The sequence below is a fragment of the Poromitra crassiceps genome, assembly GCF_964638095.1.
Source record: "Poromitra crassiceps genome assembly, chromosome: 19".
NCBI lineage: Eukaryota > Metazoa > Chordata > Actinopteri > Beryciformes > Melamphaidae > Poromitra > Poromitra crassiceps.
The window spans coordinates 11,205,924-11,221,386 of NC_139646.1; the positions used below are offsets into that span (position 1 = coordinate 11,205,924).

The 15,463-nt window shown below is 43.8% G+C and overlaps 1 protein-coding gene across 1 annotated transcript in view; it reads left to right on the forward strand.

Annotated features, from left to right (window-relative positions):
• The window catches only part of znf827 (zinc finger protein 827), a gene marked incomplete at both ends in the record, with an annotated part of 107,080 nt that overhangs the window by 55,848 nt on the left and 35,769 nt on the right, over positions 1-15,463 (forward strand). Inside the window, one exon of the mRNA XM_083656095.1 lies at positions 12,675-12,965. Coding sequence (XP_083512221.1) covers positions 12,675-12,965 — 291 coding nt within the window. The remainder of the gene's footprint in view (positions 1-12,674; positions 12,966-15,463) is intronic.

The following is a 15,463-nucleotide window of genomic DNA, read 5'->3' on the forward strand; positions in this document are numbered from 1 at the left end:
GAGCACTGAATACATTTGAAAACTGATTGATATCTATAGGGTTTCTTCCCAGTATTTATGGTTATTATTAAATGCAAATAATATAAACTAAAGCCTATGTGCCATTCCTTCTTTTAAGTGATGTAGGAAGTGCAGTGGGAAGTAGCAAAAGAGACACAAAGAGAGGCGCTGGACCCGCTGTTCTTTTCTTGGCGGCTATCGGAAGTTGCTCCATGTCTAATTATTAATTATTCATCTAAGGCGGATTAAATGTGGCCCAGTTTCTCTTGAAGATGACTTTGGAGCAGAGGGATCCATGGGACACTTCACTCCCTAACCTAGGCTCTGCACACTGCGGAGATGGCAGATAAGACCTCAGCTGATGGCTATCACGCTCTACAGAAATACAGGCATTATTTTAATTCATGTCCTTGTGTCTGAAGAGGATTGAGACGGGTGTCCCTTCCTTCAGAGGGACAGAAGGGACCAGGAAGCCAATCCTAAGTGGAACGCAGCTGAGATGAAAGTGTGCAGAAATGAGTTGGACCGAGCCAGGGTGGAAGAGGAGAGGGAGGACGGGGGAGATGGTGTTGGATGCCCTGCAGACCTGGAGGGAGAAAGACTCAGTCATGAGGTCCCACCATCTGTGTTGGCCCATAGTACCCCTACTGTGACTTCTGCTGGAGCAAGAAGACTGTGAAGACGGGCTTCAATCCACTGCTGACCACTTTGTGTCACGTTCCATTCATCTGCATTTCTGTGTATTATATCAGAGCTGAGACCACTAGTCGATTGTCAGAAAACGCAATCGCCAACTAGCTTTAAAATCGATTCATCTGTACTCTTTTTTTTTTTAAGAAGAAGAAGAAGAAATGGAAAAAATCTATCGTTCCAGCTTCTTAAATGTGAATATTTTCTCGTTTCTTTAGTCTTCTATGACAGTGTAAACTGATTATCCTTTAGGTTGTGGACTGTTGGTCAAGACAAAAGATTCAAGATGATTTGATTTGTCCTGAGGGAAATTTGCCTTGGACATACTGGCTGCCACATGATACATACAGTACAACAGTTAGTGCAATATCAAAAGAAAAACATGTGCAAACATAGCATTTAAAGTGCAATCATTCGTTCAAGTACATTCAACATTGCTTATGACCTTTGAGGACGTCATCTTCTGGGGGAAATGTATCAACATTATTACAAGCTGAAGCACCAGTAGCATACTCTCACCAGTAGTATACTGGCAATGTGTGAACCTACTGTATGGTGCATGCAAGCTTAAGAAACCTGTTGTTGCCCTACAGTTCTGCACAGCAGATGCTGTGATAGAAAGAATCTTGAGCCTCTGCATGGCCTCCATCTGGCCTGTTAGTGCTGGGTTCAAGTAATCCACCGGACTTAATCCAACACTGGTTGAACCAAACCTTTCTGAGGTAGAGACCCAGAATAAGCACACATAGGGTTTCCTGTCTCTACCAGGACATGCTTTTGTTATTTTCCTTTTCTCTGTTTCTTTTTTTTTTTTATTATATATATATATGTGCAAATAAAATAAATACATAAGTTTTTAGGGGCATTTTCACACCTACCTCGTTTGGTTCGGTTGAATCGCACAAGTTTCCCCCCCTTGGTGCAGTTTGTTTGTGCAGGTGTGTGAATACAGCAATCGAACTCTGGTGCGCACCAAATGCGGACCGAACAACCGCACCGAGACCATTTTGGAGAGGTGGTCTTGGGGCGATTCCAAACGAACTCTGGTATGGTTGGTTTGTGATGAGAACGTGATCCGACCCAAATGCAGAAAGCCTCGCACATTTTTGGATCAAACAGCTTCCCCGGAGTCAACTGCGCTGTGCGTAATCTGGGTGAGGACGGGCAGTTTATCGTTGAAAACCAACACATCTTCAGTCTTCACATGCTGCTTTGTTGACTGGTGATTTTTTTGCACGATTGCAGTCGTCAGCAGCGGTCATGTACTCCATGATAGTAGCCTACTTTAGGCAGAAGTTGTGAGGGTTTTGTTTTATTTTTAACAAATTACCAGAGCTAAATCACCGCTCGTTAATGACATATAGCCGACTCTTGCGTCTTGGGTCGCGTTCTTTGATTGACAGGTGATAGAAGCATGCTTGGCTCAGGAGGACCTTGTGAATACAGAGCAAGTTGAAAGCAGGTTAATAACGGAGAGGTCTGTTCAGATACGCATTCTGGTTCAATGCTGTGGCACAGCACGTACTGTCTCCTGTGTCTCTCTCTCTCTCTCTCTCTCTCTCTCTCTCTCGCTCTCTCTCTCTCTCTCTCTCTCTCTCACACACACACACACACACACGCTGTCACCATTACGCAATGCCAAAGACGCACAAGTCCCGACCATAGACTGTATTTATTAAAAAAATAAAAAAATAAAAAGTCTGCTACAGCGTGCACACATTTTTATAATTTCAGCTGTCAAAAGAATCTCTGGGAATTTATATTTTCCACCCTGGGAGACTACCAGAGTCTCCTGGACAATGTGCAGGAGGGTTGGCAGCGCTATCTGGTCTGCTTGCTTTTTACCTGCTGTAAAACCAAACCAGCTGAAAAGCTCAACAATGTCTCATTTTTGCATTTGGTGTCAATCAAGGAACGGGACTAGGCTGGCCGGAAAACGCCTTAAGAAGAGTCTCTTTCTCTCTAGCCACTTCTACACAGAGATCCTGCAATAACACCGTTAGGCCGGAAGGCCCGCAAATGAGTGTGCGTTGTCTTTTTACACAGAAAATGCATTAGACAGCGCAAAGCAAAAGAGGCGTCACGTTCTATCGTTGCCATGGACATGTGAACAGCTGTAGCCTATCCGGCTGAAGGGAATAACGAAAAATTGTGAATGGTTTTGACTGAGCCTCACAGAACAGAGGGAATATCCTCACCTGTAGATCACGACTCGCCACAGATTATCAGACGAAAGAAAAACGAAAGAGGAAAAAAAGCTCTGGGAAACTGCTCCGGGCGTATTGGGAGAAAAACCGCAATAGAGAGGTTCTCCGACAGGTCGTTCATGTTATTAATAATAGCAGTAGTAGGCCAAATCAACATATAATAATTATATCTGTTAATTTGGCCTACTACTACTGTCAATATTGTTTGAGCATAAATAGCCCGATACTATAACCTACTTGCTCATAAACTGTAGGCACGGACAATTCCTCCTGGCCCTCCTGTTGCAGTCATGCATCAAATCGCTTTTTGCTTTCATTTCCGCCTTTTCCCTCTTTTTATTGCTGTGACGTCAAATCTTAATTCATGTAGCGGAGTTAAGGATTTGTTGGGATATACCGGTAGGTTATTTGGGCTATAAATGCACAGGAATATTGTACTGTACTACGTTAGTTGTTTTTCGTATAAGGGAACACACAAGTTCAGGCTAGACAGACTGCAGTAACAGCATTTTTTTTTTTTTTTTTTTTCATTCCTTTGATTCCAACTGCTGTATTGAATTATATGCTTTGGTTAAAGTGGAGATGAAGCACTGAACAATATGAGTGTAGTTTGTTTGGTGAGTACCTTGGTTAAGACAGGGCCCTGCAATCAACTGTGAAAACCACCTATATTTGCAGGAACACTCAAACCTATTTCCCTGTTTCACCCGTTTTCGCCACTGGGCGCCGCCATGCTTGAGCAAGCTAGATGGTGACGTCAGCAACATTGTCCCTCCCTTGTGCTTCTTGTTTACTCACCCGTAACAATGGAGGATGCAGATCAACACACTGTACTCACTGTACCCGGAGAAAGACGGAGCCGAGGAGGATCGTTCTGTATGGCCCCAGGGTGCTCAAATGAGTTTTATCGTGTAAAGGGTAGTGGTAAAGATATTCATTTTCATGTAGTTCCAGTCAAAAAACCGCAAGTGCTGCGTAGATGGCTAGCTGCGCTAAAACGTAAAAACCCACCTGTGGGCCCCGTACAACGAGTGTGCAGTGACCACTTCGTCAGCTCTGATTATGTGGAGGAGGGAGGCTTTGATGAGTCTGGAAGATTTGTTTTTCGCAAAACAAATCGCCTGAAGCCAGACGCGGTGCCGTCCGTCTTCGATTTCAGCGGCTATAGCGCAGCTCAGACGGACAGACCTACCCATGTCCCGGCAGAGGCAGCCCTCCGCCGGACTGACAGAGTGCAAAAACGCGCTGCCAAGGCGAAAGACCAAGAGGTAGATTAACGCTAGAGAGTTAATTTGTGATGTTTATAATCAGGGGTGTAGTGTAAGTAACCCCTCTCAGGACTGATAACATAATCTAACGTTAGGTCAGGTCCTGAGAGGGGCTAGGGTGTAGTGGTACATACTGGGTAAACTGGCTATCCAAGGTTAGTTTACCCACCATAGATAGTTGATCTGAAAACAGGCGAGTGATTTCTACCTCATTTCAAAGACGTTTACCCTACACTACACCCCCGTTTATAATTTAATTGGCTTCACAATAAAAAATTGCACTCGTGAAATGAATCAATATGTTATAGCACAGCAAATCCCACACCAGCTAATTGTTGTAAACACTCATTCATTTGTCATTTCACAGTGCTCTACAAGTACTGAAGTGCAGTGTATATGTATATGGTTAATATAAATGTATGTATAGCCAAAAATATAAATAAACAACGCTCAATGCAGAGTAAACAGTTTGAGGTATGATACGTGTACGATGTACACATTATAGATCAGATATGAACAAGACAGTAGTATGAATACAGCATAGAATAACTAGTATACAACGTAGTGTGGTATTAATAATGAATTTGAATCCACTATTGGTCAGATATAAGCAGTGTACAGTCTATCATAAAATGAACTACATTACTATTGTATAGTACTGTCCAAACAGGACTATACAGTATTATATACCATTTACCATATATGTCTAGACAGTACTATAAGTATGAATAGTGATGTAGTACATTTTATGGTTGTCAATTTTATTGCCCATCAAACTGTAAAATCTGAACACAAAACAATGCATGGGGCAATGTAATAATAATAATCAATGTAGGCTGTTCAAAGGGCTTAGCTGGAAATCTGCTGATGTGTTTTGCTATTGACAGTGCTTTGTCTGGCTTCTGTACTCCTAGATGCTGAGCGATGGTCACTGCTTTCTCTGTTGAGTGCTCCCTTAGTGCTGCCCGGATGGAGATTGCCTGTCCTTTCTGAAGCTGTAGTTTTTGCCCACCCTCTCCGGTGCCACCAGCTCCTGAGGCTCTCAAGTTTACCAGTGTGGATGCCCTCTGTTACTCTTTCCAGCTTCTTCAACAGCTGTTTGTCCAGCACCACAGTCTGGAGATGTGTAAATGCAGCAGAGCTGGGATGGAGCCACGGCTGGAGGCTTTCCTCTTCTTTACATGTCCTTATTGTCTCCCCAGAATCCCAGTTGTCCACGTTGGTGATGTGATGCAGCACAGACATCCACTATTCTTTCAGCTTGGTCACACTTGCATCACATGTGCTAGCAGAGTACCACAGGTGGTTAGTGATCATTTTAATCCACTCGAGTAAGTCAAGTTAAGTTTATTTGTATATCCCTAATTCACAAACATGTCTCAGAGGGCTTTACAGAGAAGATGTCTAGCTAAATCTAGCTCAGCACTATCAATAAACATTATTGAACAATATTATATTAGAGATGGAGGGGGAGAGGATGAGGGGAGGGGAGGGGAGAGGAGAGGGAACAGAACAAACAGGGTATACTGGGGCTGGGTGATGCGGTTGAAATCAATATCATATGGTAAATGGTAAATATCACAAAAGTCACAGGGGACAGTTTCAATACATACCAATGTATATCACAATATGGTAAGCAAAGTCACATTTAGTAATTCAATTATAATATATTCTAATTCCTCATTGTAGCACTTCAACAGTCTCTTTTTCATACTTTTGACAATATGCCACAGATCATATCCGTGCTTGGTGTTTTCCTCTTCTCGCACTACTCTCTGGACAGATGGGTGGCAGAGCTGGAGATGTTGTGTTCTTCCAGCTTGGCAAGGCGTCTCCAGATCTTCAACCTCTAACCTGTAACTGTTTTGTTTTTTACAGTCTCCTGAGCTACCACCAGCCCTGACTTTGTGTCAATCAGTGAGTAGGTGCTGTATGATGTGTTATGACTGGTGGTCATACCTTGAATCACCAGACACTACCAGAGATTCTTCACCTGCTGCATTCATTATTGCCTCATTGCGGAAACACAATTTTTCTTTCACTTCAGGAATGACAGGTTGTTTGGATGCGTGTTGGTGACTAAATACATTTTTCACAATTCTCCCAGTGATGCACAGTGAACGGTTTCAACAGCTCTTTTGTACAGAGTGATGTCCTTTGATAGAATTTGGCTTGACTAAGTATGCTATTCTACACCCCCCACCCCCACCCCCACCCCCACCCCAAAGGTCAGAGAAGCATGCAGGGAGTTGGTGGAGGGCCTGGTGACAGGAGAGGTGGAGGGCCTGGTGAGAGGAGAGGTGGAGGGCCTGGTGAGAGGAGAGGTGGAGGGCCTGGTGACAGGAGAGGTGGAAGCCTGTCAAGACAGCAGCAACCAGGTGCATGTCAGTACTCAGACTGATCTAGTGGACAGTAACTGTGAGGCCAACCAAAAGACATTTGTGAGCAAAGGCACAGTCACTGATGACATAGGTAATATGTTGGTAATCATCAATGACCATTCCTACTGTACATCAGGAGATGACCTCAGTCTGTTGGATGACATCCCAAAGCCAAGAGCTTCATCACCACAGCTGAGTGAGGTGTATCTGAGCAGTGAGGGGTCAGTCCAGGAGGAAAGTGCAGAGGACATGAGCTTAGATGGATCTGATGATGAATTTCAACTGAGTGAAGAAGACATTGAAATGGAAAGCTTGAGTGATGTAGAGGACATAGAAGATGAGGAGCCCAATCTCTCAGAAGACAGAAAGAGCATTGTATATACAAAAGAGCTGTTGAAACTGTTCACTGTGTGTCACTGGGAGAGTTGTGGAAAATGTCTTGTGGAGTGTCCAACACTTTCAAAAAGTGGATTTGGAATAACAGTAAAGACAGAGTGCATCGATGGTCACAGCTATACATGGCGTTCCCAGCCTCTGTTGAGAGGTGTAATGGAGTGCAATGTGTCAATACCTGCAGCAGTATTTGTTACAGGGAATGAGTGTACTCCTTTCCTAGAGGTCTGTGACACAATTGGCTTGGAGAGCCTCTCCAAGAGGCAGTGGTTCAATATCCAAAAGGCCTATGTCATTCCTGAAGTAAAAGAAAAATGGTGTTTACACAATGAGGCAATAATGAATGCAGCAGGTGAAGAATCCCTGGTAGTGTCTGGCGATGCAAGGTATGACAGCCCAGGTCACAATGCATCATATGGCACCTACTCACTGATTGACACAAAGTCTGGTCTGGTGGTAGCTCAGGAGACTGTGAACGTCACTGAGGTGAAAAACAGTTACTGGTTAGAGGTTGAAGGTATGGAAAGATGCCTTGCCAAGCTGGAAGAACATGGAGTCTCCATCTCTGTGCTAGCAACTGATTGCCACCCATCTATCCAGAAAGTAATGCGAGAGGAGTATGGCAATATCAAACATGAATATGATCTGTGGCATATTGTAAAAAATATGAAAAAGAGATTGTTGAAGTGCCACAATGAGGACTTACTTGAGTGGATTAGGATGATCACTAACCACCTGTGGTACTGTGCAACCACATGTGATGGAAGTGTAATCAAACTGAAAGAGAAGTGGATGTCTGTGCTGCACCACATCACCAACGTGCACAACTGGAATTCTGGGGAGACAATAACAAAATGTGAGCACCCTCCCTACAGCCGTGAAGAGGAAAGCCTCCGGCCATGGCTCCATCCCAGCTCTGCTGCATTTTCACATCTCCAGAATGTGGTGCTGGACAAACAGCTGTTGAAGAAGCTGGAGAGAGTAACGGAGGGCATCCACACTGGGAAACTTGAGTGCCTCCACTCCCTCTACACAAAGTATGCAACGAAAAGAAAGAAGTTCATGAGAGAGAGCTTTGAGGCTCGGCTTCGAGTAGCTGCACTGGACCACAACCACAACGTGATCAGAGAGACTGCAAAGACTAAAGGAGGAGAGAAACAGATGAAGCACCACTTTTCAAAGGCTGCTAAGCAGTATGTGGTGGCACCAGTAAAGATGGCTAAAGACTACAGCTTCAGAAGGGACATAGTGGCAGGAGCACTGAAGCGCTGCGAGGCGATCTCCATCCGGGCAGCACTAAGGGAGCACTCAACAGAGAAGGCAGTGACCATCGCTCAGCATCGAGGAATCCAAAAGCCAGACAAAGCACTGTCAATAGCTAAGCACATGAGCAGATTTCCAAATAATCTCTAAGCCCTTTGACCAGACTACATTGCCCTAGGGCTGGGCAAGGATAGCTGGCACTCACCGTAGGCAGTTTCAACTAAGCCTTTTATTGGGCAGAGACAAAATTGAACGTTTCGGCTAGTAGCCTTTTTCAACAACAAAAAAGGCTACTAGCCGAAACGTTAAATTTTGTCTCTGCCCAATAAGTGCCGGCTCTCCTCTTTTAATCATTTTGATGTAAACACAACAATTAAAAACACAGAAATTGAGTGTTGCAGCTCCGTAATAAATATGTTCAGGTGGGAACTTCACTGATTTATCCGTTTGATTGGCTGTTTGAGTGTCACTCATAACACGCTCCATTATCAAGGGACATATAGATATTGAAAAATGTTCTTATTGTATTGATGAATTTATCGCCAATATAAATTGCTTTTGATTTATCGCCCAGCATTTTCCCATGCATTAATTGCTTTGTTGTTTGAATTTCGAGTTCAAATTTCACAGTTGGATTGGTTAAAACTCCAGCAGTTATAAAAAAAAAATAAAAAAAAATGTTGCCTGGCAACGAGATGTCCCTCAGTGTTCAAAGCAACAGTTGTTGCAAAACAGATGTTTACATTGAGATGTACTGTAGAGCAGGTGCGCTTCGTCAATTTTCTCCTTGGCTGTGGGTGCTCAGCTACAGGAATTAGTCAGAAAAGATCACTGCATGAGTGAAAATAGCAGCACTCCAAAAATTACATGTTGTACAACGCGTTAGCCCTCATTAAAAAAATGAAAATCTGAAAGTCTTGCATCTTAATTTTCAGATTTTCATTTTTTTAATGAGGGCTAACGCGTTGTACAACATGTAATTTTTGGAGTGCTGCTATCTTCACTCATGCAGTGATCTTTTCTGACAGATGTTTGTGTTGATACATTTCTAATTAACTGCACTTTATTACTTACCATTAATTGTATCATTGTTAGTTATAGAGAAAATGAATAAACATACGTTTGATTATTTACTGTTATATGTATTCAGTTGTCATCTGTGTATTCATTGAATTCATTGCAAGTGTTATGAGTGGTACAGAAAATAACAGAACAATATGCATGATAAGGTAGTGAAAAGGGAAGATGAAATTCAAAGAGGCCATACATATGGATCATATAAAACAATTTATTCATAGCTCACGTCATTCTGAGAGAACATTTTTACAAGTCATTGTAGTACTCAAATCCACAGTATTCCGCGGATGGGAAGATGTTCCTGATGGCATTGACGACACATGCTGGAATTGGAAACCTGTTCCTCCTTCCCAGATGACCCCTGGACCAAAGGGTGAACTGTCTGTAGGCTGTCAGCCTGAAAAGACTGACACAGAAAGAGAACAGGCTTAGCATACTGATGTACTGTAACAAGGCTGCATCCTATAACCATGACTGTCATTCTCCAGTATTATGTCAAATGTTATAACAATGTGTAGTGTATGTGCTGGACCACTGTCAAAGCTACAGTATGCCCATACATCTGATTGTATACTGAACAAATTAATATAATTAGAAGTCATAACTTGAATGGGAAAAAGCCTAGTATATAGATGTTTGTATTGCCATGCACTCCCTCTGAATATTAGTATGGGCTGGAGAGAAGTGATTCCCCGGGAACCAATGCATTTCCATTCATTCATTCTAACGTGCATGACTAAAATTAATATAGAAATAGACAGGTTTTGGGTTATGGGATCATCATTTTGACAGTGATGGTTGCGACAAGACAGGCATTTTAGCAAGCTAACTTTATAAGCACAGTTGTGGTCCATCAATTTTCATCAAACCCTTCTGTGGAGGTGTTTTGTGTGGTTTGTGGGCTAACTATTAACCGAAGGATTGAATGTAGCTAGCTTACCTGCTGTTTATTGGCCGCTCCAATATCTCAGCTCGGACATCCCGCAAGCACAACATTGAGACCTCCAGGACGTCTCTCTCTCAAGACACAACATCTGAAATGTCGGATTGCTGGTAATACAGTTCTCTTGTTGTATGAGATGCTCCAGGTTTGCCATATGGTCATCTTGGCAGCACCCGCTTTCCACATGGGTTTGCATTGCATACAAGCGAAGCAGCGGCACCACGTAGTATTCCCTATCCGCTGGCTTTCATCTTCGGCAATGTCACTTTCTCCGCCGTCGTCCGAATCGATAGGAGCATGTCTTACCACTGCTCTTGCTCTTACTGGCTCAAAAGCATATGCAATCGGGTTTCCGACCTGATCCGTGAGTCTTTCCACCTCGTCAAAGCTTTCAGACTCCATTGTAACAGCGCGCAACTAGTGTGTGGCTACTAGCCTGTCCATGTTCGTGACGTCAGCACGTAACACTGACAAACATGGCCGCGCCCTAGTTGAAGAATGCAAGGCAAAGGGGCAGTACAAACGGTGTTGTCATAGAAACGGCTTACTTTTATAACATATTATTGATTGTGGTATATATCTAAATAGCAAATTAATGCTATGATGTGTGTTTAGTGCGATATTTCATCTCCACTTTAATGTATTTCTGATAGTACAACTTCAATCTAGAGGTGGTTTTTCCCCTCAATCCTCCTGTCGTTTTTTTTAATGAATGAGCTGAGATTCCCATCTTAAACAGACAGGATTATACCCTTTTAAACAGACGTCAATTCAGGGCTGATACTAGTACCTCCAGTGGTGGAACGAAAGGCATAACAAAATGACACGACATTCCGTCCTTGTGACTTTTTCCCCCTCAATATTATATTTTACAATTTTTCTTAGAACAATACATCAAAAGAAAATAACTCCTGCACACTGTCTCCAAATGCAAAAGGTTTATTTAACAGAAAGAATAAAGTTTCGGTACAAAGACCATCAGATTCTTACAGAGTAAGAGGAGGGACCCAGTTATATAGGCAGGTAGACCTGTGTGTGGAACAATCCGGTCACACTGCACCCTGGCATCATAATTGGAGCCAATTGACCTGAATTGGAAGGTATGAAGAAGTCAGAAAAGAGAAACAAGCTATGATTCTGGTGGGAGCTAGAGGACCTCCTCTAGCTCCCACCAGAATCAAAGCTTATTTCTCTTTCCCTGTGACTCGGGCTTATGTTTGTCTTTCCTATAGGTTTTAATAGGCATTTCTAATGAATTGTATTTGCATTTTTGCTATGTCTATGTAATGTCTTTTGCTTTAATGCTACGGCAATGTCAGACTTTGTCATACCTTCCAATTCAGGTCAATTGGCTCCAATTAGGATGCCCAGGGTGTAGTGTGACCGGATTGGTCCACACACAGGTCTACCTGCCTATATAACTGGGTCCCTCCTCTTACTCTGTAAGAATCTGATGAAGGTCTTTGGACCGAAACTTTATTCTTTCTGTTAAATAAACCTTTTGCATTTGGAGACAGTGTGCGGGAGTTATTTTCTTTTGACTCAGTCGGGTTTTCCCTCCTCCGGCGCACCTGTCATTTTTAGGTGTGCAGAAGCTTTGCTCCTTTTAGAACAATACATGAAAAAAAAACAGGCTCAGACAGGAAAAGTAAAAAAAAGCATACAGTACATACTGTATGAATACATACTGTAGGAACATTCAATATTACACCGTGGTGCTACCAGCCGCATTATGTGCTTGTAAGAGATGTTGTGCATGGGATCAACATGCAAGGTGTCCATGAGAAACCAGCCGGGCGACGAGTCACCCGTCACCCCTAACCTTGTCAAGGTAGGCCAGAAACGGGTCCCACATAGCTGAAAATCTTTTAAGTGAGTTGGTCCTCATGAACCTGAGTCTCTCCATCCGTATAACAGAGATCATGTCCGTCAACCACAACTGAAAAGAAGCTGAAGGTGAAGAGGGGGACTTCCATTCCTTCAGAATAAGTCTTTTGGCGACAGTTGAGCCCTGTGTCAATGACTGTTGCACAGCTGTAGAGAGGACTCCGAGCAGCCGAAGATGGCGAGTTCTGCCTCTGGCTGAAGGGTTATTTTGTAGGCCTTAGAGTACCAATCAAATATTTTGGCCCAGAATCCCGTTAGTGAAGGACAGAACCAGAAGGCATGAGACGTCCTAGTGACTTTTCAACAAGAGGTGAGGCGTGATGACCCCGCAACGATCGCGGCTTTCACAGACTGTGTAAAAGGGGCTTCTCTCTCTCTCTCTCTCTCTCTCTATCTCTCTCTCTCTCTCTCTCTCTCTCTCTCTCTCTGTCTCTCTCTGTCTCTCTCTCTCTCTCCCTCTCTCTCTCTCTCTCTCTCTCTGTCTCGCTCGCTCGCCTCATTCCTCTATGCTTTTTCACTTCCTCTTCCCATCCCTTTAAACTCTCTTATGTCTTCCTCACCTCAGCGGCCAACCAGAGGGAGGCACTGAAGTCCCCATTCCACCTGAAGCAGGAACCCAAGGCAGAAGAAGCCTTGAGCCCCAGACCTGCCTGCCAGAGCCAGCACCAGAACCAGAACCAGGGCCAGCCAAGCTTCCCTGCTGCTTTCTGCCACGACGGGCCCATGGGGGCTGCAGGAGCCATAGAGCGCCCCGGGCCCCTGAAGCCAAGGGACGGAAGCCCCATGGCCAAGAACAGCTTGCTGAGCCAGGATATTAACATTAAGGTGGCCTCTGAGCTGCTGATGAAGCTTTCAGGTAGGGCTTGTCATGGTGTGTGTGTGTGTGTGTGTGTGTGTGTGTGTGTGTGTGTGTGTGTGTGTGTGTGTGTGTGTGTGTGTGTGTGTGTGTGTGTGTGTGTGCATGGTGTGTGTAGCAATTAGCAAATTAGCTCCACAGACCTCAGATTGACTTATGCATTCACAATCCCCAAACAAATCTCTTCCATCAGAGTCTTATAATCCCTCTGAATCTGAGAATAAGACCCATTTTATCCATGGTGATTTTCAATGGATATACAGTATTTCTCTATTTAATGTAAAATACTTTACTTTTTTGTGACCAAATTGTTTTAAATTATCAAATTAACACCAACAGAAAAGCACAACAGAACAGTAATTACATACAACACAAACAAAACAACTTAGACCATGTCAACAGCAAACAACATCATTTACATAAATCTGAGTGAAACCAAATGTACTGTAAGTAACAAACAAGTAATACAATACAATACAAAAGAAAGGAAATAAAAGGAGTACCAGCCCCCACCCACACCCCAGGCACAATGACACACACACACACACACACACACACACACACACACAAACACAATACTTTACTAAATGTGAACGCACTCAAATATGTTAAATCATTTATCAGCACCTTTGCAGCAGTGGTTTTAGGAGAGAATGCATTATGTAAGTTCAGACCATGCACTCTTTTATTGATATGTGTTCTGCTGGTGATCTCTTGGTACTTCAGATCAGCCAATAGGAGCTGCTGTAGCTGTAGGCCAAAGGTTATGCTATTGACCACCGTCAAAGCATTCTGTTGTTCTCTACCGCGGCACACCTCGCCAAGCTCAAATTGAGGGCTTGTCACAGAGTACCTGTGGGGGAAAGCTCATGTGGTGAAACAGTCTTTGTTTCTCGGAGGCCCCTGTTCCACATTTTGGCTGCAAAGCCTTTTGTGTCCTTTGTGATGATATACAGGTCACTCGTCTCAACCCTCCATTTTCTCTCCGTCCCTCTCTGCATCTATAGCTCTTCCAGCCTGCCTTTTAGTTGGAAGGCTGCTGCGCTGAGGGTCACTTCTTGTTTATGTTGTGCAGTCTTTTCTGAAGTCCCGCTCCAAAACGATGCCATCAATTGGCACAAGGTCTATCTGTCTGTCGCTACGTTTCACTTAAAACCCAACCCTGTCTTGCCCCCTGTTCTACGGCAGATGACGAAACGATAAAACAGTGACAGATTTGGGAGAAGCACCCCATCTAAAACCTGCGTGTGCCCAACAGGGCCCGCTCGGACATCTTCCCGTACGCCATGAATTAGCCTTCACGCCGTTCTGCTTCGAGCTCAGCAAGCGGGTCGGTAACAAATCTGCAGCCAGGGGCTCCCATTTCACCCAGCTCTTTGTTTTGCAGCCTGCACTTGGGCAGTGTATAAATGTTATTGTTGCTTTTCAATTACTAATACGCTTTGTGTCATTGCTAATGAAAGTAGCTGCTTATTTTAGCCTCTGTCCAAAAACACTAGTGAGTGTCGGGTGTAGTTCAAGTGTGTTGCAGACAGGTGTTTTGTCCACTGTGGGCTGCTGCTGGAGTGTGTCACTCAGGCAAATCAAGTGTTATTTGCTCAAGTATGTATCAATATGTACCAGTAGAGCTAGCTGCTACAGCTACATGATATGCAGACAAAAATCTTTGTTTTTCCAATTGATTGCAGTTTGTGTATGTTTTTCAACATGTAGTTTTCTAAAAAAAAATATATTATTTGCTCTCTAGATCAGATATTTGGTACAGCCCCCAATATAAATAAGTAAAATAAAATATAAATAAATAAATAATTACAGCCCGTTTTGGAATTGGACATTGGAGTGGTTAGTATGTTGAAATTGTGCAGCCCACAAATGCATGTGCAGTGTACATGCATTGAATGGCAATGTGCGGGTGGTGCAGTGGGGCAGCTCTTCATCCTTTGGCAGTGTGTGTGTGTGTGTGTGTGTGTGTGTGTGTGTGTGTGTGTGTGTGCGCGCGTGCTTTGACAGACACCTCTCACACCGGTTGCCATTGTTCTGCCTGCCCGGGTGTACTGGTGTTCAGAGTGAGTCATGCAGCCTGGGAGCACTGTGCTGCTACACGTGTGCTGCTCCACTGCCTGCCCCCAGGTCACCTTTCCCTGTGTGTGCATGTGCTCTTGTGTGCGCCTTTCACAAAGACAAAGATGACATGATTAGTACTTACAAACAACACAGGAAGCAAATATGAGATATTGGTGTGTGTGTGTGCGTGCGTGCGTACGTACGTGTGTGTGTGTGTGTGTGTGCGTGCGTGTGTGTGTGTCTGTGTGTGGAGAGGGAGAGAATGATGTGGGTAGTGTGTAATTCCTCCACTGTACTGCCCCCGCCTTTGTTCTTTGTTTCATCACCCCTATCTCTCTCTCTCTCTCCTCCCTCTCTCTCTCCCTACCTCTTTGCTGTTTCCAGCCCCTGCGCTAACGCTAACGTTATCCTGCTAGTCTGTGTAGCCCACGAGC